The following is a 26,744-nucleotide window of genomic DNA, read 5'->3' as shown; positions in this document are numbered from 1 at the left end:
GTGGGAGCCATGGGTCATCTGGGAATTGGGGATTGTCTTTATGGCCACAGCCTTCATGGGTCTAGTTAGAGGTGTTCTCAAGCCTCCTTGAAGCCTCAAGAACAGGTCATTGTCAAAGGAGTGAGTCATTGTCTAGATATTTTCTTCTTGAATTAAAACATAAACAATAACAGGTTCATTCAAAAGCTGTTACCTGGGATCTAAAGGATTGGTGTATTTTATCACCAAAAAAAAATTTAGAAACATAAACTCTCTCTGCAATCCAGCGTGAGATATGCATACTCACTCGTCAATGAGCTAAAGAAACAAATTAAGGTCTCTATAGGAGCCGGGATTCCCGTGAGGTCTGAGGGTAGGTGCATTAAGTCAAGGCGAGCAGTCTTAACCACCCCTGACTTTTCTAAAATTGAATATCTGTTTAGTGCTTTAGGGTCACTAGAGACAGAACCCTGGGACACACTTCCTCTGCTAACATTCGATCTCCAAGAAATGCCTTTCATGTCTGTAAGCTCAAAACACGTCTCTTGCGCAATATAGAACTTTGGTTCTACCTGGCTCAGTTTTAGCTGCATATTCTCAGAAAACCGTTGGCCATCTCCTTCCATTTAGAACAGCTATGACGTGTGTCGTTCTGGTCAGCGAAAGGATTCTGACCCAGAAGGAGGGCTTCTACTCCCCTCCCTTCACCCCTGCCATGTTCCTACCTTCCCACATGGAGGTGAGCCTCTTCCTTTCCCATCCCCTAAGCCTCCTTCTCCAGGACAAGCCCAAGAGGACTAACTTCATGCCCCTCAAAGGCTGCCTCTGTCAGCTTAGTGGGAAAATAAAGCGAAGAGAGAAGAGGGAAAGGGGAAGCAAACAGGTGAGGAGAGAGGAGGGTTAGGAAACTTCCTTTAGTGCTTACTGGGGATGGTTGCTCTCTCTAGAAATCTGGCAAATGAAAGCCTGGGCCATTTTTGTATTTAGGTTGATTCATCCTTTGCTAAATGCCACACAGTCCTGGCTGAGCACATTTTTCTGTTCCATTCCATTCTGGTAATCAAGTATGCTAAGTGTAAGGGCCTATTTAGCCAGAGCAACTCCATCTTGTTAAAAGCCGTTTTGTTGTTTATGCAGTAAAACTTAAACTGACCCTGCCCCCCCCCCCAGAGAAACTTACTTAGAAGCAAGTCTGAGAAACCAGTAAAATATGGTCAGCCAGTTCCTGATAACAGAGCCCAGAATACAAGGACGAGTCAGGCCAGGTGGAGACATCCAATCAGTAAAAAGCACATATATTATCTCCCTAACCACCAAAGAATGTAAACCCTGCCTTTTGGGCGCCAAACTTGAGCGCCAATTCTGACCAGAGTAATAGGTTAGTTCAAACAGCTACTAAAGGGTAAATTGTAATTCAGCTGGCCTCCTGCACGTGGCCTAACATGACTATGCAATGTTACAATCTCATTGGCCACCTATGTGTGGCCAGGTTTTGCTCTATAAAAGTTAGTCTGTGAGGCTGGGAGGGGTCGCTCTCTTTGGAGGCAGTCCTGACCGGTCAGTCAGTCAATTCTTAAGCCTGTAAGCTGGGGGTGGTCTCTCTCTTCAGAGACGGCCCTGGCCGGTCAGTCTGACTTTTAATGCTTAGCATAGAATAGAGCTTTGCATGACTTTCACCTTGTCTCAGTCTCGTCCCCCTGACCAATCAGTCTGACTTCTAATACTTGGCATAAAACAAAGCTTTAAATAACTTTCACTTTGTCTCAATCTCATTTTGTTTAATAACGGACCTAACACTAAGTAATGGTGACAGCATCAGATGGAAGTTAAAGACTTGCGTGGAATGGCTTCCAGATCCCTCTTTGAGGCCTAAGGACACATCCCCCAGCTGCTAAGTTCCCACAGCCATGCCCTTTGACAGACTTGCCCTCAGTTAGCATGCTGCCCCACCCAAGGTCATAGGGTGTGATATAGACTGAATGTTCGTGTCCCCTAAAATTTGTGTGTGGAAACCTAATCCCCGATGTAATGGTATTTGGAGGTATGGTATTTGAGAGGTAATTTTGTCACAAGTGTGGAGACTTCGTGAATAAGATTAATGTCCTTCTAAAACAAGCTCCAGAGAACTTCCTTATCCCTTCGGCCACATGAGGACACAGCAAGAAGATAGCCAGCTGTCTGAGAAACAGGAAGTAGGTTCTCACCAAACACCAACATTCCAAGCCCCTTGATTTGGACTTCCAAGCCTCCAGAACTGTGAGAAATAAATTTTTATTGTTTATAAACCACCCTATGATGTGGTTGATGTGGTATGGTCTCTGGTATTCTGTTAGAGCAGCCCAAACAGACCAGCACAGGAGGCTGGTGGCCCATGCCTGGCTCCTCAAAAGCTTGTCCCAGTCTCGATTAGGGACAACTTAGAAGGACCATTCCCAGCTCCAGAGCATTCTGTAGGATTGACTGAGGCCTTCATGCCCGTTGCATCAGCGTTCATCTCCCTTTGCCCCATCCAGCTTTTGTCCCACCTGTCCTTATAGCTACATGAATAGCTTTCCAGAACATTCTTGAGGTCCCATATTAATATTTAGTTTCCTAAAGGGATGGATCCAAGTATCTTTCATAGATGTATAGATAGATGAAGAGAGTCTTTTCTTCAACTCCTTCAACCTGTCCAGTAACTAAGTAGAAGGGGTATCAGGGATCTTTAGAGAAGTTCTGCTCCACAGAAGTCTCTGCCCCATGAACACAGGTCTGCTGCATTACCCAGCCTTGAGGGTCACCCTGCCTGCAGCAGGTGGCTCTTGAGGTAAACAAACAGATGAACTGTGGGCCCACACAGAATTTTACATTCGGGAGGGAGAGAGACAGAATCAGTAAACAGATTTAGTACATAAAATACAGTGGCCGGGACTAAGAAATAAAAACAACTGGTGAGGTGACACAGAAAAACAGAAGGTAGAAGCCAGATAAGTGGGACAGATGGGCCCTCACTGAAACCGATAGCTCTGATGGGACCTAATTAACAAAAACTAGAAAACAAAGTAATTGTTTGTAAAATATAATTCTTTTAATAAATGATACTTTTCAAAGCACAAGTTTCATGGAGTTAATAAAAGAAGGTCTTCCTTTATGCAAGATTTTTATTTTTTTAATTTTTTAAAAAGATTTTATTTATTTGACAGAGAGCACAGCAGGGGGAGCAGCAGAGGGAGCTTAAAGACACAGGGCTCAATCCCAGGACCCTGCGCATGACCCCAGCCAAAGGCAGACACTTAACAACTGAGCCACCCAGGTGCACCCATGAAAGATTTTTTTAAAAACTGATCATCAGGGGGTGCCTGGGTGGCTCAGTCGGTTAAGCCTCTGCCTTCAGCTCAGGTCATGATCTCAGGGTCCCGGGATTGAGTCCCACATCGGGCTCTCTGCTCAGCAGGGAGCCTGCTTCCCCCTCTCTCTCTGCCTGCCTCTCTGCCTACTTGTGATCTCTGTCTGTCAAATAAATAAATAAAAACTTAAAAAAAATAAACAACTGATCCTCAATCCCCCCATTTAAGAAATACAAAAAACAGGCAACTAGATCAATTACTAATTTCCAGCCAACCTGATCAAGACCCGAGTCTTCTGCTACTGAGAACAGAGATCTTTCCATTAGCATCATGTCTCAAATCACAGAGAGGGCTCAGAAATGTGGCTGGCCCTGGTTAGAGATGTGGCTCTGGACTGAACCCTCCTGGTTCAAAGCCCGGCTCTGCTACTTATTCCTTGTGTAGTTTTGAGCAGCCTGTTTTAATTTTGGGCCTGTTTCCTCGTTGGGGAAAATGAGGATGTTATTAATAGTACCTCCCTCCCATTGTTAGACTCTTTAAATGAGATGCTATGTATAAAAACCAGGTACAGAAGAGCATAGGCTAACCGCTCCGTAGGCACCAGCTGTGGACCCAAGTTCCTCCAGAGCCTGGTCTCAAAAGGCCAGAAAGCCGGGGCAGTTTCATGAGTGGTGCTCCAACTCCTGTTTTGTAGAAGGGCACTGTTAAGTTTTAGGAATCTGGGGACCCAGGAGGGACTGAGCTTCTCTCCCTCTGTCCGGTGAACCTGTAGTAACAGCCTGTTTCCTTTCCTGTAACCTGCCGCAGTTGCATAAACTCCTCAGATGTCTTTTAAACCACATTTGGCCATTCTATTCAGTTAAAAACCTTTTATCAGGACATTAGAAGAAAAAAGTCAAGATGTTAATTTAAAGAGGCATGTTATCGTGACCAGAGTGCCCTCACAGGCTTGAAGTCCTCTGAAGCAGCCTGTGAGGTAGGCAGGATAAGTATGTACCGTGAAATGATTTATCTTTCACTGGGGCTACAGAATTCAGCAGATTTCTCTCTCGCCTTCACCTTTAACTTTTCTCATGTATTTACTTAGCTTACATTTATACTAAGTGCCAGGCTCCATGTGAGGGGCTATGGATGGAGTGAAAGCTAGCCGTCGTCCCTAAGATACTCACACAGAGTAGGAGCGAGATGTAGAAAGGACCGATTATAATAAAGTATATTGTAATGTTACTGCCACAAGAGCAGCATGGAGGCAAGCCGGGAAGGCCGTGACAGTACAGGTAAAGGCTGTGTATCCCACTTGATTAGCGAGAGACCCACCAGGAAATTACAGATAGAATTTAGTCTAGCGTTAGGTGTCTGAGCTGTGGGACTCCTCCATCTGCTTTGAGATAGAGCTCAGAAAAATCACTGCAGCTGCTTTTCACACTTTCCTGTGTCTTTGGTTCCCCGGGAACAACCACCTTGCATGGTGGGACACAGAAGAAGTCATACCATGAATATTCAGCCTGTCCTTCACAAAATAAATCATGGCATTGGTTCATTATATATTTAAACGCTAGTGACTTGCACGAGGAAAGGATTAATGCTGCTTGGCACAGCTAGTCAGGGCTGGCTTGGCCCTTCATAGGGAGAGAAGCCAGCACCCGCCTGGGGAAGGAGCACCCCGAGAGATTGTCCAGCACAAGGAGTTCCCTTGTGTGACTGAAGCCCTCTCTTCCAAGGGCTTTTATTAAATCACATTAGCGTTAACTGAAGACAAGATAGTAACACACAGGGGCAGAATGGATTTCTCTGCCCTCAGTAGAACCCAAGTCCCTGAAGGCTTCCTTGCAACAGGAAGTTTGGCTAGGAGCTAGGGAAGCTGTAAGGGAGCGGAGACAGAGAGGAATCAGGTCTAAGTGGCTTAGGACGGGATATTTCCCTGCCAACCTATGTTAGAACTCAGTGAGGCAAAATGGTGCAGAGTGCAGACCGAGGGGCCAGACCGAGCTAGGGTCCTAGATCCAACATTTTGTAGCTGTAAGATCTTGTGCAAGCTATTTAATCCTTTCTGACTTCAGTTTCCTCATCTATAAAATGGAGATGACAATAATAATCCACTTCATAGTGTCATTGGGAGAATTAAATGATTTCATGCTTGGAAAGTGCCTAGAAGAAGTCTTGGCACCTAGAAAACCTGCTGTTACTGCTGTTGTTGCTAGACGGTATAGGATACAAGAATCCACATGATTCCAGTAGGGGAAGTCAAGGGAAATTGTACCTGGGTCACAGTCTTGTGCCGAAGCACACTGTGTCGTGTTATCATCTAGAAAGCATCTTCCTATCTGTGGTCTCTCCATTTTCTGATCTGTAAGATGGTAACAACAGTAGTTCCCGTGTAAGGCTCTCAGGAGAACTCAGTGAGATCCTTCACATGAAGTGACGAGGACATGAGAGCTGCTCCTATTTGATACCACGCCCTGGAAACTACTAGAGACTCACTCAATATCTGTTGAGTGAATGAGTCAGTATTAGCCTGAGAGTCCTGTGGAGTTTATCATCTCCATGATTTTTGTTTGTTTGTTTTAGGTCAGAAACTGAGGTATAGTGAAGCTCAGTAGTTTCCACGAGCGAGTTAGGGAAAGAGCCGTGTCTCCAGCTCTACTTTCTGAGATGCCAAATCTCACCGCTACACTGCAGCTTAACATCGGTGGCTTTATACTCCAAATACCACAGCTTAACCCATTCTGAGTGTTAACCCAGGTGGCCATCATAGCTGACTAGAGCATTTCCTCCTGGGCTGAACTATGTCTCTTGCCATCTTTTTATGGGTTCTGAAACAGAACAGTAGAAGGAAGGATCATGACTCTGGGATTTTCAGACATTATAGACAGCCTTCTAAGGCCATCTTGGAAAACAAAAACAAGGCCCCAGATACCAAGCTGATGATTACAAATTCAAGTTTAAATTTTTACCGTGTGTATTTTACCACAATTCAGAAATAAATTCAAGTTTGACTTTCAAAGAATGGAAATCACGTGATTAATTTCATTTTCAGGTTCATCTGTTCCTTAATCCAGAGACCACCCATGGTCCTCGAATCTCCTCAGAAGTCGGCCGGATGCCGTTGGTTCTTCACAGGTGCCTGCCTGCTCCACCAGCAGCTTCATTCTGGCTAGGGTCCCTTCGTGTGCCCTAGGAAACTTGGCCTGGACCCGGGGTCCCATGAAAGGGCCCCACAGCTTTGGATGTATAAAGGATTGCAGGAGTTTCCTACAGAAAGGAACCCCTCGTGGCAACTTTCAGCTCTGAAACTGACAGGCAGGCTTTCAGATACTTAAAAAAAAAAAAAAAAAAAAAAGTATTCCACAATGCATCTCTTTGATAGCTCACCTAGAGAGAGAGACAGCATTTGAGGGTAAAAATTAAGACACTGTTATTGAATCTGTCTTCTTTGAAGTTGTTGTAACAAGCTTAGAACTTACTAGAACAGCTGCAGTGAATTTGAAATGAACTCAACTCCACATGAAGGCTCAAAGTCAGATAAATCATTGAAACCATGGCCTTTGAAAGCTAGAGGAGAATTTAGAAAACTGTGTCCAACCTCTTCACTTTCCAGAGATAGCCACTAATCGGCTGGGAGGTGAAAAGACTTACCCACGGTCGCATGGCCAGTTAGTCAGAGCTTCCGTCTCTCCGGTGTGACTGAGGTCTGTGTCAGCCCTACACATGAGGCCCTTAACAAGGGTCAAGAACAGATAAACTGACAACCCCCCCACACCCACCAAAGCCCAAGTGCTACCTTCATAATGTGGGTTTCTACTGCAAAGTAAGTCTCCACTGCCCTCCAACGAATGCATTTGGTCGCTTTAAGATTCAGAAAACGGCAGCAAAGCTCCTTGCCAAGAACACGAGGTCACTTACCTTTAAAAAAATTGAAGTATCGCTCTAAAATGCTTTATTCTTAGAAGTTGCCCAAAAATAAGACCATGGAAACCTAGAAGCAGTAAACACACAATTGCACTCTTGGAAATAGACCACGTCCTACCTGACTTGTGGTAGAAGTGTCGTTCATGTCAAGGCGGCTCAGGGCTTTCTGAAGTGTCCTGTTCCCTGGCCCCTAAGAGGCCTCTTGTGGAAATCACAGCCACCCTAGAGCTGAGGAAAACTAACAAATAGAACACAGTGAAAGGTCCCTTGGAGGGGTTCTTGTGGGGCTCAGTCGTTTAAGCATCAGCCTAAGTCATAATCCCAGGGTCCTGGGATTGAGTCCCGCATGGAGCTCTCTGCTCAGCAGGGCGCCTGCTTCTCCCCCTCCCTGCCTGCTGCTCCCCCTGCTTGTGTGTGTGCGCTCTTTCTGTCAAATAAATAAAATGTTTTTAAAAAATAAAGTCTACGGGGCGCCTGGGTGGCTCAGTGGGTTAAAGCCTCTGCCTTCGGCTCAGGTCATGATCCCAGGGTCCTGGGATCGAGCCCCGCATCGGGCTCTCTGCTCGGCAGGGAGCCTGCTTCCTCTGTCTCTCTCTGCCTGCCTCTCTGCCTACTTGTGATCTCTGTCAGTCACATAAATAAATAAAATCTTTAAAAAAAAATAAAGTCTATTTAAAGAAAGAAAAGTCCCTTGAAGCTAAGCCTGGAAACATGGAAAGGGATAAAAGAATAAATTTCTATGTCAACTTGTTCTTTAATCTGGTGAAGTTCTGGGTGCTAGACACAGGAATTTTGTGGAAGGCCCTACCCCTGCCTTGTTGGAACAAGAAATGTGGCTATGAACATCGCAATGTGAATATGCACTTTACCTTTCTCAGCCTTGGTTTTCCCGTCTTTCATGACCAAGGGTATTAATTGCCTTCTTATTACACTTAAATAACAATAAAATGAGATCCCAAATTTTATCATCTCCACTGCAGCCTCATTAAAGACAAGGTATGTGAATTCTTCCAGAGGCCCAGATAAAATCTTGAACACCCCCCTAACATCCTTTATTAAAAACAAAACAAAAACAAATTGGGGACGCCTAGGTGGCTCAGTTGGTTAAGCATCCAGCCCTTGAATTCAGCTCAGGTCATGGTCTTGGGGTTGAGATCGAGCCCCGTGCTGGGCTCTGCACTGAGTGGGGAGTCTGCTTGAGATTTTCTCTCTGTCCCTCCCAACACTCGCTCTTTAAAGAAATTATATATATACATATATATAATATAATATATAATATATATAATATATATAAATAAATTTATATATATTATATATATTATATATTATATATAAATAAATTATATAAATATATTTATATAAATTATTTATATTTATTTATATAAATATATGTAATCTTTTAAAAGAAAAAAAGAAATATCGGCTACTTCTATTTAGATCAGTAGTTCTAATGCCAGCTGCACATTAAAATCCCCCATCGAGCTTTTAAAAATATATTTCCTTTCTAAGAAAAAGTCCTTCTCCTCTCCTCACTCAATAAACAACCATAAGCATGTCTACTGTGGACGGAGGGCTGACTCTGTGCCAGCCAGTGGGCTTAACACCTTCTCTACACACAATACATGTTGGATTCCCATGGTTTTCTAGAAGCAGGCTCTGGGGCTGATATTAACAGCAGGAGGATGCCGGCCGCCCACCCCCCTGTCACCACCAAACCGTGCTTAAAGCGTTGGTTGGGAACTTGTCCTCCTGGCAAGCAACGATCACTAGGGGGTACTAGTTACCAAAGGAACAGAAATCTGTGCCCCTTGTCTCTGGTTGGCATAAGTAGGGAAGGCACTCGGTGACTGGCAGTATCATTATCTAGGTGGGACTCAATGGCATCTAGTAGTTTCTAGCGACCAGTTTGCTTTGTTTCTTATCACTAATTCCAGAATGTCATGGACACAATGTGAACACAGACACCTGAGAGAAGTGGCCACAGCAGTGTCTTGAAGAGCACAAGCTCTGGAGACAGAGCAGGGTTTGAATTCTAGCCCTGTCACTTACTGACTGTGTGACTTTGGGAAAGGGATTCGACCACTCTGTGCCTCATCTGAAAAATGGGCATAATAATATAATCCTCAAAAGATTGTTATGAGGATGTAATGAGGTAAAACACGTAAGGTACTCACACCTGAACCTGCCACATTAATGTTCCACGAGCTATTAGTATAGGTCTAGTGCCTAAAACACTGGGTACTATGGGGACAATTCATGAATGTGTATTATTTGGAGAGGACACCAAGTACAGCAGAAGAATTGAGTTCTTAGCTCATTCAGGAAAGTTTGAGACATACACAGGAATAGAGAGGACAGTATGATAAGCATCATGGACCCCATGCCCAGATTCAACAAGAATCGTCTCACAGCCAATTTCTTTGCATCTCTGTCCTGTTCCTCCCTCTCTCCCCAGCACACACACCAGTTTATTTCAAAGCAAATTGCAGAAGTGAAGAGAGCAATTTTATGCTTTATGCTCTTAAGAGAGCTTTCCAAAAAGGAAACACATGGTTTTATTCTATCCCCATCAGGCTTGTGACCACAATGAGTGCAGGGGAAAGACAGAACAGAGGATGACAGGTCTAGGGCAGTCAAGGGCTCCAGGCCGAAGTTCAAGGCTCTTTCCAGGACCCCTGGGAAAGCTTGTACATCTCCAGCCGGCTTCCTCAGAACCCTCCCTCACCCCAGGGCCTACTTAGTTCGTCACAGTTTTTGAGCCACCCCGAGATACACCGCCTCAAAAATCAAATAATGGTCTTTTTCCATTCCAGAGAAAATAAAACAACTTAATGGATAGAGTTCTCAATTTAAAGTTCTCCTCTCCCCTATTTTCCTGAAACCCACGGTCTCTGCATCAAACTTTGTCTGCAACTGAATGCTGGTAGAACCCACGGTGAGTGAGCGAGCGAGCGAATAAAAAACTCACTGGGAAACCCTAAAAATGGGTGACCAGTATGACCTGACAGCTGTGAACACACCTGCTATGGTTGCGATCTTGTGTTGTGCAGTGTAAGTACACGCCTGCTAGTAAAATGACCCCTGCTTCACGTGATGAAATGATCAGTAACACCAACTTCAGTCCCGTAAGTAGGACCCTGTCCCCCAGGCACTCCCACCCCGACCCAACTTCCGACCAGCTGCCTGGGCTGGAGACAGAGGCGGGGTCAGAACTGGGCACCGAGAGAGCCACGGCCCAGGAGGGGCAATGGGAGGGCCAAAGCAGGCCGACTTCCCGAAGGCACTGGCAGGCTTTCTGATGCCTTTCTGGGGTACCCTCAGAAATGAAGGTGAGCAGAACACAAATTTTCGTAAAAGAAATGCCCAAGACTCATTTCATATTGAGCTTAATGCCCAAGACAAAAACCAAAGCTGGAAATTACAAGCCATTTCCAAGCGCAGGTTCTCACGGCTTCCTCTCACTCTTGTATCCGCGCTTTCTGATGGCTGATGCCACTGTCCCCGAGTTAATGCATCCAAATACACCCCACTGAAGCTTGAATTCCAATTTGGAACAAAACCCTCTCCAGCTGCAACCATCCTCACTGCTCTTCCGTCCGTCTCAGCGTGAGGAGCTCTGAGACCCCTCAGCAGTGGGTACTTTCACTGAGCTCGGGAGCACAATTAGACTTGAAAAGGGGGATCTGGCTCAGAGCCTAGAATGTAAGGAAGGAAAAGAAGAGGTGGAAATTGACTTTGAAAGGCAATTAAGGGGGCTGCCCACCCAGAGTTCAGGTGGGAACTTAAGGAGCTTACTCTTCTCTGAGATTAATTATCCCACCAGGCCTGTCAGGGCTGGATGTGCTGTGAATTCCTCCCCACCCTCCTCCCTCCTGAACTCTGGGCACCCCTAGTTCTCAGGTGGCCTAGCACTAAAAGCCCCAAGTTCTCTGAGCAGAAAAATACAACAGATTCGTGAGCTGGTCTTAAGAAGCACACCAAAGAAGTCTGATAAAATACAAATTTATTAGAAATTTCTCAGCAGCATCATTTCCATTTGCTTTTCTAATCAAAGTACATTTCAAAAAAAATTATAATAAGCTCCCAAAATATGAGCCACGAATATTTTGAGAACTCAGTAATAAAATAATCAGTAGTACATGTTTCATCCATTCATCCATCCATCCATTCATTCATGGTTTTAAAAATGTGCAATATTAGCACAGAGTCAGGAATGCTACGTAGTACGGAAACTGTATATTCCTGCCATGGTTCCCATTGTGGATTCTATACCCACTACTCAAAAGAGAAAAATCTAGGCTCTACAGTACATTCCAATACAAATGTATGATTTAGCCAAAAGGACCTAAAAAAAAAAAAAAAGGCTCAAGAAGAACAGTTTCCCTTTCTATTCACGTTCAACTGAGGAAATAAATAGTCATTATAATGATATTTTCACACACAGAAATGAAAACCCAGCTGAGGCTTTGCTTAACTGGTATCTGTTTTGCACCATACTTGATGAAGACAGGGATTTGGTTTTAGTAATTCAGCGGTTGAGCTCTAGCGTCCGTGGTAGGTAACCGCCTGAGAGGCACGGAAGGACGGAAATCACCCTAGGATCCATCGGGCAAAAGGGTTGATTCAATCTGGTAACAAACTCTTTGCAGGACACTTGTACCTCAGGACACGCGACTTTCTCACAGATGTCGCAGGTTAGAATGTTGACTTGGCAGCTAGCGAGGTAACGACATGTGAGAGCATTCTGGCTGGACAGCACAGACATGCAGAAGGGCAGCACCAAGCTGGTTTTCTACTTTCTGCGCTACTGGAGGCAGCAACAGGCAGATCCAAATGTCTGCACAACACACCGCACCCTCTGTCCATACGCCTACTGATCAGGTTACAGGTAATGTTGAACAAATGCGGAACATTCATTAAGTGCCAAGGTGTAAAAACGGACCCAGGAGTGGGACCTGGATCTCTTTCCTGGATAATCCTATAGAGAACAGGAGTGGTACCCCTTCTTCAGACATGGCTAAACCACCCCACGCCCCGTCAATTCCTTTCCTTGTTGGATCATTTACTGTAATGATCACCAACCAATTCAGCAGATACTTTTATCAGCAAATTTAATGATGTGATAATCTTTCTGAAATTTACAAATGTACAATATATTTATAGAATTACCTTCGGAGAGCTTCAGTGCAAAGATATACATATAGTACATTGTGATAATTATCTGTAAAAACAGGAGACAGCATTAAGTAAAAAAAAAAAAAAAAGACACTCAAGGCAGAGTTTCCATGGACACTTCCAACTATAGGCGAACTGGGAAAAAAATATATATTTTTTTTAATAAAGTACTGAATGTTAACTTTCTCTTCATCTGTTTGTAAAAAATATATGTGCAAAAGTGTGTTTCTAATTATTCCCTAGATAGCTGGCATGGCTATACCTCAGAGTCTTCTCTAACAAGGCTCGCAGTGTCTATAAAAGTGTCTTCTGTTGCAGTATAGGTTGGCACTGGGCCTCTCGGGGAACTTTTAGCAGGGACAGAAGGCGTTGGAGGTGGAGTCACAGCCGCGCTGTCCTTCTGTTCATTCTCCATCTAAGGCCACAATGAAACACGATCAGCCATTTATTCCCCCAAGAGGACTAGAAACAGTTTCGTGTGAAGAAAACAAATCATTGCCAGTTTGCTCAAGATAATCTGAGCATACATCCCGGTGAATCAAGCAAGGGATTGCTAAGGAAGAATGCTGAATGCTTGTGCTAAGACAAATTGTCAACAATTACCTCTGCGTAGATCGGATTTTCAAAGTTCGTGGCCGGTTTTGGTTTTCGTTTGAAGATATTCCATTTTGTTGCCTAAATGAAAAAGGGGAAATGGAAAACCTTCAGTAATGGAATTCTCTGGCGTGGATTTGGTCCCCTCACGTAAGTTTTAAAATGCCTTCTTAGTGAAGGACAAAGCAAATTTGGACCTAGGACCATGAGACCTGCCCCTTGGGTAAACTGTTCAGTTCCTCCTCAGATGCTCCCCAAACTGAAACTGAGAAGTCTCTGGCTCTTTTCATCTAATAAATTTCAAAACATTTCCTTGATTTGACATGTAGAGTTGACAGAATCTGTGCCTCTAGAATCTAGAAGCCCTGGGAGAGGCTAGAGATTTCTTCGGGGCTGCCGAAAATGTAAAAAGAAAGCCAGATGGTAACTCCCATTTCCTAAAATGGGGTCTTGATCCTTGGTCAACGCAAGCATATCCCTTCTCCCTTCGTCATTTCTTCCTGTAATCAAAACAGCCATAGTGATACCAAAAATGAGCCTTTACTGAGAGTTCACTAGGTATCAGGGGTTAGCCTGCAAGTTTCCCAATTTACCTTCCCAGCAGCTTTGTGAGGTGGGTGCTCTTATGTTACAGATGAGGAAACAGAGTCCCAGCAAGCTCATATAACTGAATTGTAGGTGGAAGAGTAGGCAGTGATTACAGGACTCCGAAGCCCACAGACAGAAGAAGCCCATCGATGATGGGTAGCCCGGGGCCTGCTGAAAAGCTGTCCGTGGCGCCACTGCTGGACACAGCTCCGGCTACCCGATGGAGGCCAACAAGGGAAGAGAAAGCAAGGGAGCAGATACCTAACTCCAGCAGGTAGCTAATCATGTAAGTGAGCATCTACTCCGTACATGACCTCCACCAAAGGAAAGATGAACTCGTTCAGGTCAAGAGCTTGGCCTTGGAAAACTTACACCTGTGGAATGGGCTACCTGGGGTTAAGCAATTACTAACCACAGGAACCATGGTGATTTCCACAGCTATCTCCTTGGGAAACCCAATGCATATCAACGTGACTTTTAGAAAATGACAGAACGGAGTCACAGGAATTCAGATTTGAGTCCATTGAGCCAATTTACCGATGAAGGATAGATTTGTGAGCCTCTCCGGCACATGAGTGTTAACCTAGGGAGATCCTAACCAAGTGCCTCTATGGCTTCAAGCCACACTGGCTGCCCCTTCCAGTGCCCAGGGCACAACTGATATGGGGAGATCACCAGGTATACCGGGCAGAAGAGACCTTAGAGTCTCAGCCTCAACCGATAAAAAGAAAAAGAGAAGTAAGAGGAAGAGCCGACATACTGCAAAGAGGAAGATGAGAAAGAAGGGACCATAATGGGTGAAGATCTACTCTCATTTGAAGTCTTCCCATGTTCATTTTGTTTCTGATGACAGGCGTGCAGGTCAGAGGCTGCAGCATGCCCCCCACCCCACATTTCCAGCTCAGACTGGGAGAAAGCTCGGTGTAGCAAAGAGATCACTAGACTTGAAATGGGCTGAAAAGGAAAAGTAAGTGGAGAATACAAAATAAATCTGGCACTGCCTTGGGGTTGAGTCAGGCTCTGGGAACATTCAAGATACATGGCATTGTTACATTCAAGTATTTTGGTGTCTGTGGAAAATTAATCTCCAAAATCCACTTTTAAATGTAGCCTGAAGAAAGAAATTCAGTCCCCTGAAAAATATGAAACTGAAATTTCCTTTCTAAGACAACATTTGTATGTGTCTCGTTGTGTGTGTGTGTGTGTGTGTCAGGAGAAGAAGGAATTAGTATATGAAATACAAAAAGGTAGACAGAGAGGGGTACCTGTGTGGCTCAGTGGTTTAAGCCTCTGCCTTCAGCTTGGGTCATGATCTCAGGGTCCTGGGATCAAGCCCCGCATCGGGCTCTCTGCTCAGCGGGAAGCCTGCGTCCCTGCCTCTTTCTCTGCCTGCCTCTCTGACTACTTGTGATCTCTCTGTCAAATAAATAAATAAAATCTTTAAAAAAAAAAAAAAAGTAGAGAGCTATGTTATAAGCTCTTCATTAGCACCCCCCCCCTTTTTTTTTTTGAGAGAGAGAATGGGAGGCATGAAGGGAGGACGGGAAAGGATCTTAAGCAGGCTCCATGCCCACACAGGAGTCCAACGCAGGGTCTGATCTCAAGACCCTGAGATCATGGTCTGAGCCAAAAACAAGAGTCAGGGAGGCTTAACCGACTGAGCCACCCAGGAGCTCCTCATCAGCATGAATTTAGTTTAACTTTTATTTTGATCCAAATAAGCTGAACAGGAACCAATATCTGAGGTGCTGGAAATCCAACAAGACTTCCAAGTTAACTCGGCAGATACCAATTATGCACAGAGATCGTGCAATTTGAGAAATAAGGATGATATAAGTGGCCAGATTTCTAACTACCCTTGAATTTGATTTTTTACATTACTTCACAGAAGAAGTCACAGAACCTTAAGACAGAGATATGCCAGATCCTTCTGTCCTCCACTGGGAATATGGGGGGAGGCAGAGTGGAAGAGGATCTGTGGGACCACAGGGCACTCAGGGAGATGTTCCATGGACAGGGCCCAGAACAGGAAAATGTCCTGGAACGCAGAGACAAACTTTTGTACCACAAGTATCTCACTTCATATGCCAACAGTGGCCCTAAGGAGAAGCATGAAGACTCTAGAACCCAGAGGTAAAATAGTTTGCCCAGGATCAGAGAACTAGATCTTATTTAGCTTTGTATGTAGCCATTAAAACTAGGGATCGATTATACATTAACACAAAATTTTCTATCAGATTTATTTATTGACTTTCTCTCTGTAGACCAAATAGTCTAAAAATTTGAAAGTGCCTGAAGGCATGATTAGGGGTCTTTTTTCTTTTACTTTTGGGTGTTAAACACCGTGCCTGGCACACTGAGGGCGACAACACTGGTTGGTTGGACAGACACATGGATAGATGGAGAGTATAAACTAGTGCCATCTCGTGGTGAATACAGGTAACAGCAGAGGAGCTAAGAACACAGCACATGTTTCAGGGAACAAAGATGTACACTGTAGAAAAATTCCACTACGTAAAAAAAAGGTAAGGGTCTTCTACATGTATCCTTGACACAAAGACACAATGACACAGTGAAGTCATTCTCTAAAATCAAGCACCTCTGGTCTGAAGAGACTAGATCCGGAAGTCTGTTGCCCTTCTTTTCTATATGGTCTCTCATGTCACCAGGAATATCATTCCTGTTTCAGAAATGTGGCTTTAGCTGTGGAAAGTTTTTCAATTCACTATTTTTTAAAAATTATCTTTCTTAACTGCCTACATATCTTGGTTCCATGAGCATATCAGGGTCTCCCTAGTTTCCCTAGCATTAGTAAACCCAGCAATTCTGAAGCCCTTTGCAAATCCCACGTCATTTCAGTAGACAGCCAGTTACCTGAGTTCCATGGGCACCGGGGGAGGTCGGCTTTGTGTCTGGAATTATTTCAGAAGGGTTGATGGGACTTCCATAGTTCTGGTTATCCACATTTCCAGATATAGTCACCTGTGTGCATATTAAAGCACATTATCCAGTTTTGAAATAATCTTGGCTGTGAAGTTTATCATCAACTCTTTGGTTCTCTTCATAGTCTTGCTTTCCCACAGACATGGTCAAGTACTCTTTTTCTTACATGAGACTAACCCCATCACCCAGAACTAAACACTGTTCCCATATCCCCCAAATCAGGAGCACCAACACTATGTCATCCATGTCATGCCTTAATCCTGGGAGGCAAACATATATCACAGCTTACACTCTCAGTAATGACAATTTTATTGTGACGTCTGTGCTCCTGTATTCCCACTGCCGACCATATTTTTCGATAAACAACTCTGGCTGTACATTGGCAACCAAATCTAGAGCAACAGCATGAATTATTCCCAAACTCATCAGAACTGAGAATCTTATCTTTGGATATTTAGAGTAAAATTAATAATCTGAGAGGACTGCTTGTAAGAGGTTGAATATTTGAAACTAAGGTATAATGGAATTAATAACCCTCTAGACATTTTTCTGTAACATTCATGTGATTCCAAGTTTCCCTCTTAAGCCCAAATTATTATGAATATATAATTAACAAATTACAAGGCAAAAAATCCACTTTTTCCTCTATTTTTACATTCACTGTTTCATTTCTTCTCAAATGTGGGTATGTTTGTAGACATGGCCTTATTTTAATTCAAGTGAAAATGCCAAATGAGATGTCACATCTGTTTTATCATGTGATTAGATTTTTGCTATCTGATATCAAAGGATCAGACAAAATGCTTTCAAGATGCAACTATTTCTGATCTTAGGAAAGCTATTCATAAAATAAACACTTGTATATTTGAAATCTTATGATTTCAAAAGAAGTTTAGGTATTAACGATGAAACCGTATTTCACAAAGGCTCTACCTTTCTGGACAAAGGAAGGACAGACTAAGAGTTGACAGGCACTAGAAATGGTATGGGAGCTATTGATCCAAAGCCCGTGAAAACTTCTTTCCCCTCATCTATACACCTATGTCGTCTCCCTGCTCCTCTTAAAGGGGAGTGAGTAATAGGGCTGCACCACAGGAAATTGAGAGAGCTGCCTATCTATTCTGGAGACTTTTGTACTTTTCAGAGAAGTACGGGGAAGGCAAGTATAGGGAGGTCACCTCAAATAATACCCTTGTGCTATCAGTAAGAACCCAGAGAATATATCCAGTCCCCAAAATTTCTACATAATGACCTGACAATCAATCACTTGTCCATTTCACAAATACTTACAGAGCGCCTGTGTGTGCCTGGCACTGCTTGCCACGCCCTTGAATGGACTCCTAATTCTTGCCCTGACCACTCAGAATGAAAAGACTCTTGGTCAGCACCCCAAGAAGGGCCACTAAACCCCAGCAACTATGCAACAAATTGGTGTCATATCCTTGGGTCCATCCCGTGACTGCATATAGTCAAGCGGAAGAATGAACACTGTTTCCTTCCTTTCGAAGGTAAGTTGGGAGAACCCTAAGAGGGTATTATTCAATAGAACAAGATTCAACAACAGCAGCACCTCAAAGAAAGGGCTGATTTCTCACCTGCGTTGGCTGAACCACTTTGACATCACTGTCCCTGGATGCATACATCGGGTTTTCAAATATTATGGGCTGCTTCCCCATCTCCATGGCAAAGTTTTCACTCTGATAGAGAAAAAATATATATATATGTATATATATGTGTGTGTGTGTGTGTGTGTATATATATATATATATATACACATATATATGGTTTACATACAAAGGAAGGTGCCCTCCTCATACCTGAAGAAATATCAGGTACTATGCCAAATATACCCAAAAAGAACTTACCCCCACCCAAAAAAACGGAGGGGGGCAGGAGACACAAGGCTTCCATATGGCAAACCATTACACAAAGTTAACAAATGCACTCGTTTATCAGATCAAGAAAACAAACATTCTCCCTATACTCACATTATCTTTGGCTCCTTAATACAAATAACTCACTTGGGGATTGGGTTTGTACAACAGAGAAAAGAGTGGGTGACGGAAAAAGAGCTAAGAGAAGAGGGAGATGGCAAAGAGGAAAGAATGGATCACCCTGTACTTTTATGCTGGGGCAAACATGAAAGATTTGGGGGAAAGGCAGAATACCGAAAATGATTTTCCAGTACTGATTATAGAGACTGTACTAGTCTACTTATAAAGTAGCCATTTGATCCTCACAAGAGGTATTACTGTACCCATTTCACAGATGAGGACAGTGAGGGTCAGAGTGATCAAGCTCATGCCTACTGTAACATCCTTAGAAGGTGGCAGAATTGCGATTTGAACCAACCACTGACTCTAAAAATCACTGCTTGTTCTGTCAATATTTTACATTGGTGGGAAAATATATGAGACTAGGAGACGTATTTCCCTACTCCTTCCTTTCACATACAAAGAGTCACCAAATAAAAACAACACCATGCTCTCTCTCTCCCCCTCCCAAAAAACACAAGACTGCTTAAGATTCCCATTAAACTCAACACTGTTCAGGATTCAACTGTGACTTAGAGCAGGGGTAGAGTTCAATTTTATTACTAGTATTTTTAGAGAACTTTCTGCAACAAACAATGTTTCCTAATTTTGTAAAGACTATTTTGAGAGGCATACTGCTTCATCTTTTTTTACTAGGTTAATTTTATTCTCTATAAAAGTGTTTCTTTTATTAAAAAAAAAAAACAGTAAAAATGACAACCTTCAAACTGTCATTTGCAACCACACTCACCATCACCATCGAGCGGTCAATAGCAGACTCGGGCCCAAAACCAGATACTCCAATATCCATGTTAACATCTGCTCCCGATCTGAAGGTCACCCCATTTCCATTTTCAGAGGACTTTACTAGACTGCTTAAGCTGAAAAGAAGTAATTGAAACAATGTGCAATTTTTTAAACAACCTTTGGAAACAGTGCACTCTCCTCTATATTGCAAACTCTTCCTTAAATGAAGGGCTCGAGTCCCACTATGAATTTGCACCTCAAATATGGTAGGACGTTGCCTCAGCTACATGAAGTGTTAAAGCACATTCCCGAATGGTGGAGATCTGAGAGAGAGCCAACCGGGCACTTGCAGGAATAAAGCCCGGTCCATCCCACAGAGAGAGTTCCAGTCTGACCCAAACGCCCACCAGTGGGCACAACCATTTAAACTATAAAATAGAATCTGCACCCAGGCTTCCAAAGAAGCACTTGATTCAGAAGTTGGGATCTGAAATGATGGCTTTAAGGTCACTACTTTTTGTTTCTGCAGAAAAAGCAAGCTGCACACTGTGCTTAAAATATATCTATAAATAAAACACCTAACTTATTCACACGGTCACATCACCCAGGCTTCTAACATCAATATCCCCCATACTGAAACTGACCTTGGTAGCTTGGGCAGAGAAGGCAAAAGGGAGCCCGTTCTCCGGTAGTGGAAAAATCCTAATGCCGCCAAAGCGGCGATGATGATGATCAGGATGATGGTCAGGAGCACAGCCACTGCTGCCGTCAAAGAGGGGAGAAGGGACCGTATCAGCAGGTGGAAAGGGAAAAGCACTGGAGACTTCATGGTGGAAGCAGGGGGTAGAACCACTCATTCTCCCAAGACGGAGTTAAACAGAATCTAGACAGCATTCAAAACTTAGGAGCGGTGCGGCCTTTCCAGGCTGCTCGTGTCCTTAAAACTTACTTGTTCCTGGAGGGACACCTTTAGAAAGCCCTATTTCACAGTGCTTTCCCATGTAGCCGCTGGGACACCTGGAAGTAAAAGAAGAATGGCTCACAAGCTGTGGCCTTCCTAGGCTTCCGTAGCTCTTTACAAGCCCGTCTTCGGGTAGAGAGAGGTTGGACCGAGCAAATCACGTGCAGAACAGTCAATGTGTCCTGCACGACTTTCCTGTGCTCTGCCAGTGGGTGATGAGCAGAAAGAACGGCAACCCAACTTTGAAATTCACTTTTGGTGGTGTGACCCTGACATCAAATAAACCTCATGGTGTTGCCTTTACCCTACGGAATTCTTCCTTCAAGAGGAAACGGGAAACCAGGATTGTGTTCTTTCCTCTGACACGTATTCATTAAGTACTTTCAGAGACCTCCATTTATCTTGCTCCGTGTTAGAGCTTTCTCCATAATTCTCTTTTTTCCACATTTTTGGCCCAGTCTCTGCTCATCACGAGGGCTTGGGTTGGAGCACCACTGCTGACACCTGGTCTCCCACAATCCTAGTGTCATTACCACCTCCAGATGAGTAGGGAAAAAATGGGGCTCACTTCTCTAAGCCCTTGTTAGAGCTGGCCCACACGCCTGTGGCATCTCCTGGGGAGGGGGGATGGGAAATGCAGAATCCCTGTGAAGGAGGTGGGCATTTGATCCAGAAGATTCTTATGAACAGTATACAGTTGGAGAAACACTGCCTTAGTTCTCTGTGGACTCTCCCAAGGGAGGGCAAGCTGGCAAAGATGAGAAAATTAGTGAAGTGGCAAGGTTCCTGTACTTGTTTTTCTGGCCACTTGGTCTAAAATTCCTCCAGGAGACCCAAGGCCTACAGCTTGGACCTCAAGATTCGACTTACTTGCATTTGGGGAGGTCGTTCTCATCAAAATAGCAACTTCCTCCATACATACACCGGCATGGGGGGGGCATGCTGATAGGACTTTCGATGGCTGCAGAAAGGGAAAGCCATGCATGTGTTAGTCAGCCACATTCAGCAGAGCACCCAAACCATGCAGATCTGTTCAGGCCCAGAGTTGGGGTGGGGAGTGTGAGGGGGAGGGCAGCTACTTAGCCTCCCTCTCAAAATGTTACCTTCCCCTGGAGACAGATAAATTTCCTTAATAAAAGGTTTTTCAAAGGAATGCACATTTGGTGGAAGGAAAGAAGCCATTTATAGCATTTCCCCTCCAAACAGTGGAGAGACACTACACTCCAGAACATACATTAATGTTTAAAAGAAGCTTATGGTAAAGGGATCTCTTAGGACATTCATGTTCTCATTGGAAGTTTTTAGAATTCTCCTCTGCAAACCCAGTTTAACACAAGAGCTCAGTCTGGGGACACCTGGACTTGAACTGAAGGCCCCAAAGCATCAGGGACCCATCGAGCAACTGACAGACACACAATGCAGGGGCACAGATGCCTGATAAGACAGCTGTCTTATAGGTCAGAGCTGTCCTATTTTTTTAAGTCCTTCAAAACTGCCCTCGCCTTGGGCCTGTTCCAGCTCAGTGCCCACGTACTTCCCGGATGTGCCTGATGGGCTTGTTAGTGTTCCCATGTCTCATACTTAGAGGATACTCAGTGAGTATTTATTACTTGTGCCCTTACTTAAGGAGTTCAGATGCCCTCCTGGCTCAGTCCCTCAATCTGAAACTCTACTTAAAATTCACTTTATCAGAGAGGTCTTCTCGGAACTCTAGCTAAAGGCAACCCAACTCCCACCCCATCCTCATCCCTTTTACCTTGCTTCAGTTTTCTCCTTTTGCTTTTACGACCTGATATTATATACTGGGGGTGGGTGGGTCTCTATTTACTGTCCTACTAGAATAGAAACCCAACAAGAGCAAAGATTCTGTTTTTTCACTTCCATTACATCCAGCACTAATGCCTAGCACGTAGTAGGCACTCAAATACTTATTAAATTAACTAATTAATATACCAAACCAAGACCCTATATGGAATAACTACCACCATTAGCGTGCTTACTTTGGTTAAGTTCTTTTAAACAAGAATCTTACTATAATGCACTTGGCAGAAAATGTAAATGAGGAAAGTAGTCGACAGGGTGACAATTTGGACAACACCACTCCTGAGTGTGAAATCGCAATAAATGTCAGAACCGTCCATCTACAGCAGAGAACAAATGTCGAAAGCCTGAAATCATTTGGTTCAAAATATTGCTAAATATTGTAAGCTTGCCAATATTTCTCCAGTAGCCTTGGGATGAAAGTGGGGATTTGGGAAGGGAACCGGGGGAAGCAGTTTTCTCTCCCTGAATGCATTCTCTAAACCTGCCAACTTTTCAGCCTGATTGGGAAGAGCCAAAAGGTGGTGCATTGTTTGACCACTTGCTCCCCCTGGTGGCCAAAGGTGGTTAAGCACCTCCCCATCAGCTAAAACTGAGGGATGGGAACCATAAAATGGTCACTAAAACATAAAAACAAGGATGTGAGCCACAAAATGGGCCACTGGTGAACTGCAGGATGATGGTTTAAATGTGTGTATTAAGAACTGGACACTAGTTAGGATCACTAGTGGACACCCATGGTTGATATTCTTCTTAATTTGAGAGGTACTGAAGAAAGGTCTTGCCAGGCACAGGTCACCCGCAGTATTTCAGATGAGGAAAAAACCACTGCATCCTTATTCTGTCCTCCGTCTCCCAACAGTGTACAGTGGCTTTTAAGACGTGGCCCTTTTTCATTTGTCTAAACTCTGGAATGAGCATGAGAGGAAAACAGTGATCCTCTTCTTGCCCTCCCATCTGTACTGGGTAAGGCCCCCCCACCACAGAAACCTAGTTCCCCACTTGAACTCCAGTTAAGGCTGAATGGATTCTGGAGCAACTGACATCCGGTATGGGGTAGAGAAAGGAGGTGGAAGCCTTATAGAAAACCCACTCTTCCAAATACCTACAAAACAACACGACTGTAGATATGGGGGTGCTGGACCTATTCAGATCCTTGCAAATAATTCTCAGCAATCATTGGAATACCAGTTCTGATGGGCTCCCTAAGTCCCACTCAGTTCTGTTCATATTTCCCTGATCTCCTCCCTCCTTCAAGCCATCCCTACTCTATCCTGCAAAGGACCCAGCACAGGGATTTTTCAGATTTCTGCAGGTGAAACGCTGGCAGGGAACCTACTGAGGAAAGCAGGGGAGTGTTCCCAAGCCCCCTGTGGCTGCCCAGGCAGTGGCCTTACCTGCATTACAATCAGTGCTGCTCCCTGCGATGAAGGCAGACCCTTGGGGGCAGGCACAGCTATACCCTCCAGGTCTCAGGAGGCAGAGGTGACTGCAGACATTTTTACAGCGATTGGGCACTGGAAAGCACGTGAAAACAGAGGTTAGGGTCCGAGGAGGAAATGAGAACGCCAACCAAGGATCTGCTCATCAACTGAGTTGTGGCCCTTCCATCCTACTCCTGTACCGCTCACATTTCTCCTGGCATTACCTAGCTCTGCCCCTGCCCTGGCAGGTGTGGAAGGTAGGTGTCTAGTCCACTGCTTGACCTCAAAACCTAGTCAATGCAAAGCAATCTGAGATAGTTCAAAAGACCAGTAAGACCCTATTATTATGTCAAGATTTCTCATTACCATAGATCATAATGTATCCAGATCAAATGTTAGATATGGTTTCCACCCCACCCTCATAGGAGGACTTTCTTCTGGACTTCTTTGGTTCTCCTACTTGCAAGACAAGGGAACTTAAAGCTGTGATTATCAGAATCACCTGGGAGCTATTTCACCACTATTGATGCCCAGTCACAGAAATTCAGATTTTAATTGGCCTAGGATACAACACAAGTGTTACCATTAAAAGCTTCTCAAGTAATTCTGGAGTCTTCTGAACTCTACCTTAGCCTATATTATGATGTCTCCAAGAAATAGATGATCTCTAAATTCCTTCACAGACTAATATTCTGTGATCCTGATTCACTGTCATTCAATATGGAATCACACACAAAGCATGGCTATAAAATTGTAAACCATTTCCCGAAGACTCACTCAAAATCTGCCCATTCCTTCAGCTCTCTAGAGCAGAACTTTTCCAACTTGAATGTAATACAAATCACCTAGGAAATCGGACTCCAAAAGGTTGGGTGAAGCCTGACAGTCTCACCAACTCCCGTAAGATACCAGTGCAACTGGTCCATGCCCACTCTTGTGTAGGGCCTGGAACAGGACTTTTCAAATGTGGTTCCTTTACCAGCAACATCAGCATCAGTTGAGGACTTATTTGAAATGCAAATTTTTAGGCCACCTCAGGTCCATTAAATCAGAACCCCTCAGGTGGGGCCCAACAAGCTCTCTAGATGATTCTGATACATGCTCAAATGTGAGAACTACTGGTGCCGAGTAAATGCTAATCTGACACAGCTGTGCTAGGTCCCCGGCCTACATAGTAATCAGCCCTCCCTTAAGGAGGCCCAGCTGACTCCAGATTTTCCTCTAACTCCTAAGTAGCCTTCTCTACAAAGGCCAGAGAGAGGGCTCACCATGCATACTGTGCTCTCCCCTCCTGTCTTCAAAACTGCCCAGGATGAGAGCCCCAGCCACATGGAAGACTTAAGGACTATTATATCAGTGGGGTTCCTTACAAGTGAGAGGAAAATAAAACCTCTTTATACAGTTTTGGAGATTAACTGAGGTAAACATTTGTCAGAATTAACACTTGAAGAGAGAATCTGACTTATAGAGCTTAATAAAAGTTGATTTCCTTTCCTCTCTTCAAGAATTTCCATTCCAGGGCACCTGGGTGGCTCAGTCGGTTACACGTCTGCCCTCAGTTAAGGTCATGACCCCAGAGTCCTGGAATCAAGTCCCGGGGTGGGAATCCCTGCTCAGCGGGGAGTCTGATTCTCCCTCTGACCCTCCCGCTCTCCTGCTCTCTTTCTCCACCCTCTCTCTCAAGTAAATGAATGAATAAATCTTTTTTTTTTTTAAGATTTTATTTATTTATTTGACAGACAGAGATCACAAGTAGGCAGAGAGGCAGGCAGAGAGAGACAGAGGAAGCAGGCTCCCTGCTGAGCAGAGAGCCCGATGCGGGGCTGGATCCCAGGACCCTGAGATCATGACCTGAGCCGAAGGCAGAGGCTTTAACCCACTGAGCCACCCAAGCGCCCCTAAATGAATAAATAAATCTTAAAAAAAAAAAAAAAAAGAAGAAGAAGAAGAACTTCCCTTCCCTTTCACCTTACTCCATTCAACAGTGAGGGATGAAGAACACAGCTAACCTGATGAAACAGGACCCACAACTAAGAAAATGGGGAAGACAGGAGGGGACAGCATACGACTGACAATTTTAAACTAGGCTCTCATAGCTCAGGATAACGTGACTCACCTAGCCTTGGAATTTTAAGGGTGTGTAACACTGACCATATCCAGGAAACCTGTTGTAACCCACCTGACACCCACCGAGCAGGACTTTGATGCCTGCTGGATTCTGTGGCCTAGAAGTATAAACCTGCAATTCCAATGAGGACTGAAATATTTTTACTTCATGTCTGCTGGTGATGTACATAATTGCATCTGACCTCCAATTTTATCTTTCTTTGGTCAAAATGGTTAACACACACACACCGCCCCCCCTTTCATATACCAAGAGATCAGACTATTATAATCCACTACCACTTTCCAACAATATAGCCATTAATTTGAAATAAAGTTTCCAGATAATAAGGAACATCTTATTCCAAGGTTGGTGTTACCTGACCGATCGTATCTGTGTTGATGGAAGATTCGAACTTGAGTGAGCCACGGGTTCACCATCAGCATTTTATCTTTCTCGTCTCGCCCAAATTTATCTTGCTTCCACACTTCTCCCTTATCCTTAGATATCCAATAAAACTGGCCTTCAAAGATGTCCAGACTATATGGGTTCATTGCTGTTTACCCACAGAGGAAAGCCAAAGCAAAACAAGGTTATTGCATAGAAAATACCCTACCCCTCTTTTATATCAGATGTCATTATGCTTGAATTAATCCCTAATACAACATTCAGGCAGACTTTCTGTACTGTGACCACAGAAGTGTGCAATGTTGGGAGATCAAGATGACAGATGTTGAACTAGATTAATGCCTACTGGTTGATGGCAATTACAGGAAACCTGCCCACTTTCAAGTTGCTGATTTAATTTTATGTTTGGACAACAATTTGGATGGCAGAGATTCTTTTTTTTTTTTTTTTCCTCTGAACATAAGACACCGCTTATCACACAGAGCTAACAGGTACTGGATTGCTGCAATTCTGTAGAAATCTGGAGAAGAAAACAAAATGCTTCCCTCCTTCTAGATGTTTCCAGTTGTACAAAATAAGCAATTGAGCATAATAAAAACAAATGGGTCTAGAAGTGGTTAGACATGAGTTTCCACTGGTACACCTGAAATGCCACTCTATCAGGCCAACTTAACAGGAAATTCAGTTATTTCAATATCTGATGCTAAAAACACCTTTTAAAAATTATGTTAA

The 26,744-nt window shown here is 43.9% G+C and overlaps 1 protein-coding gene across 1 annotated transcript in view; it reads right to left on the bottom strand.

The window, feature by feature from the left end:
- Nucleotides 1-11,207: 11,207 nt before the first annotated feature.
- LRP2 (LDL receptor related protein 2) overlaps nt 11,208-26,744 on the bottom strand; it is a gene marked incomplete at its 5' end in the record, with an annotated part of 198,609 nt that continues 183,072 nt past the window's right edge. The window contains 10 exons of the mRNA XM_080799264.1: nt 11,208-12,804; nt 12,993-13,064; nt 16,446-16,553; nt 18,110-18,211; nt 19,299-19,428; nt 19,939-20,056; nt 20,244-20,311; nt 21,126-21,216; nt 23,474-23,593; nt 25,984-26,160. Of these exons, the coding sequence (XP_080655390.1) occupies nt 12,646-12,804; nt 12,993-13,064; nt 16,446-16,553; nt 18,110-18,211; nt 19,299-19,428; nt 19,939-20,056; nt 20,244-20,311; nt 21,126-21,216; nt 23,474-23,593; nt 25,984-26,160 (1,145 nt within the window). The 3' untranslated portion in view covers nt 11,208-12,645. The remainder of the gene's footprint in view (nt 12,805-12,992; nt 13,065-16,445; nt 16,554-18,109; nt 18,212-19,298; nt 19,429-19,938; nt 20,057-20,243; nt 20,312-21,125; nt 21,217-23,473; nt 23,594-25,983; nt 26,161-26,744) is intronic.

Source organism: Martes martes (assembly GCF_963455335.1).
Source record: "Martes martes genome assembly, chromosome: 3".
Lineage (NCBI taxonomy): Eukaryota > Metazoa > Chordata > Mammalia > Carnivora > Mustelidae > Martes > Martes martes.
This window is presented reverse-complemented; position numbering and strand designations above follow the sequence as displayed.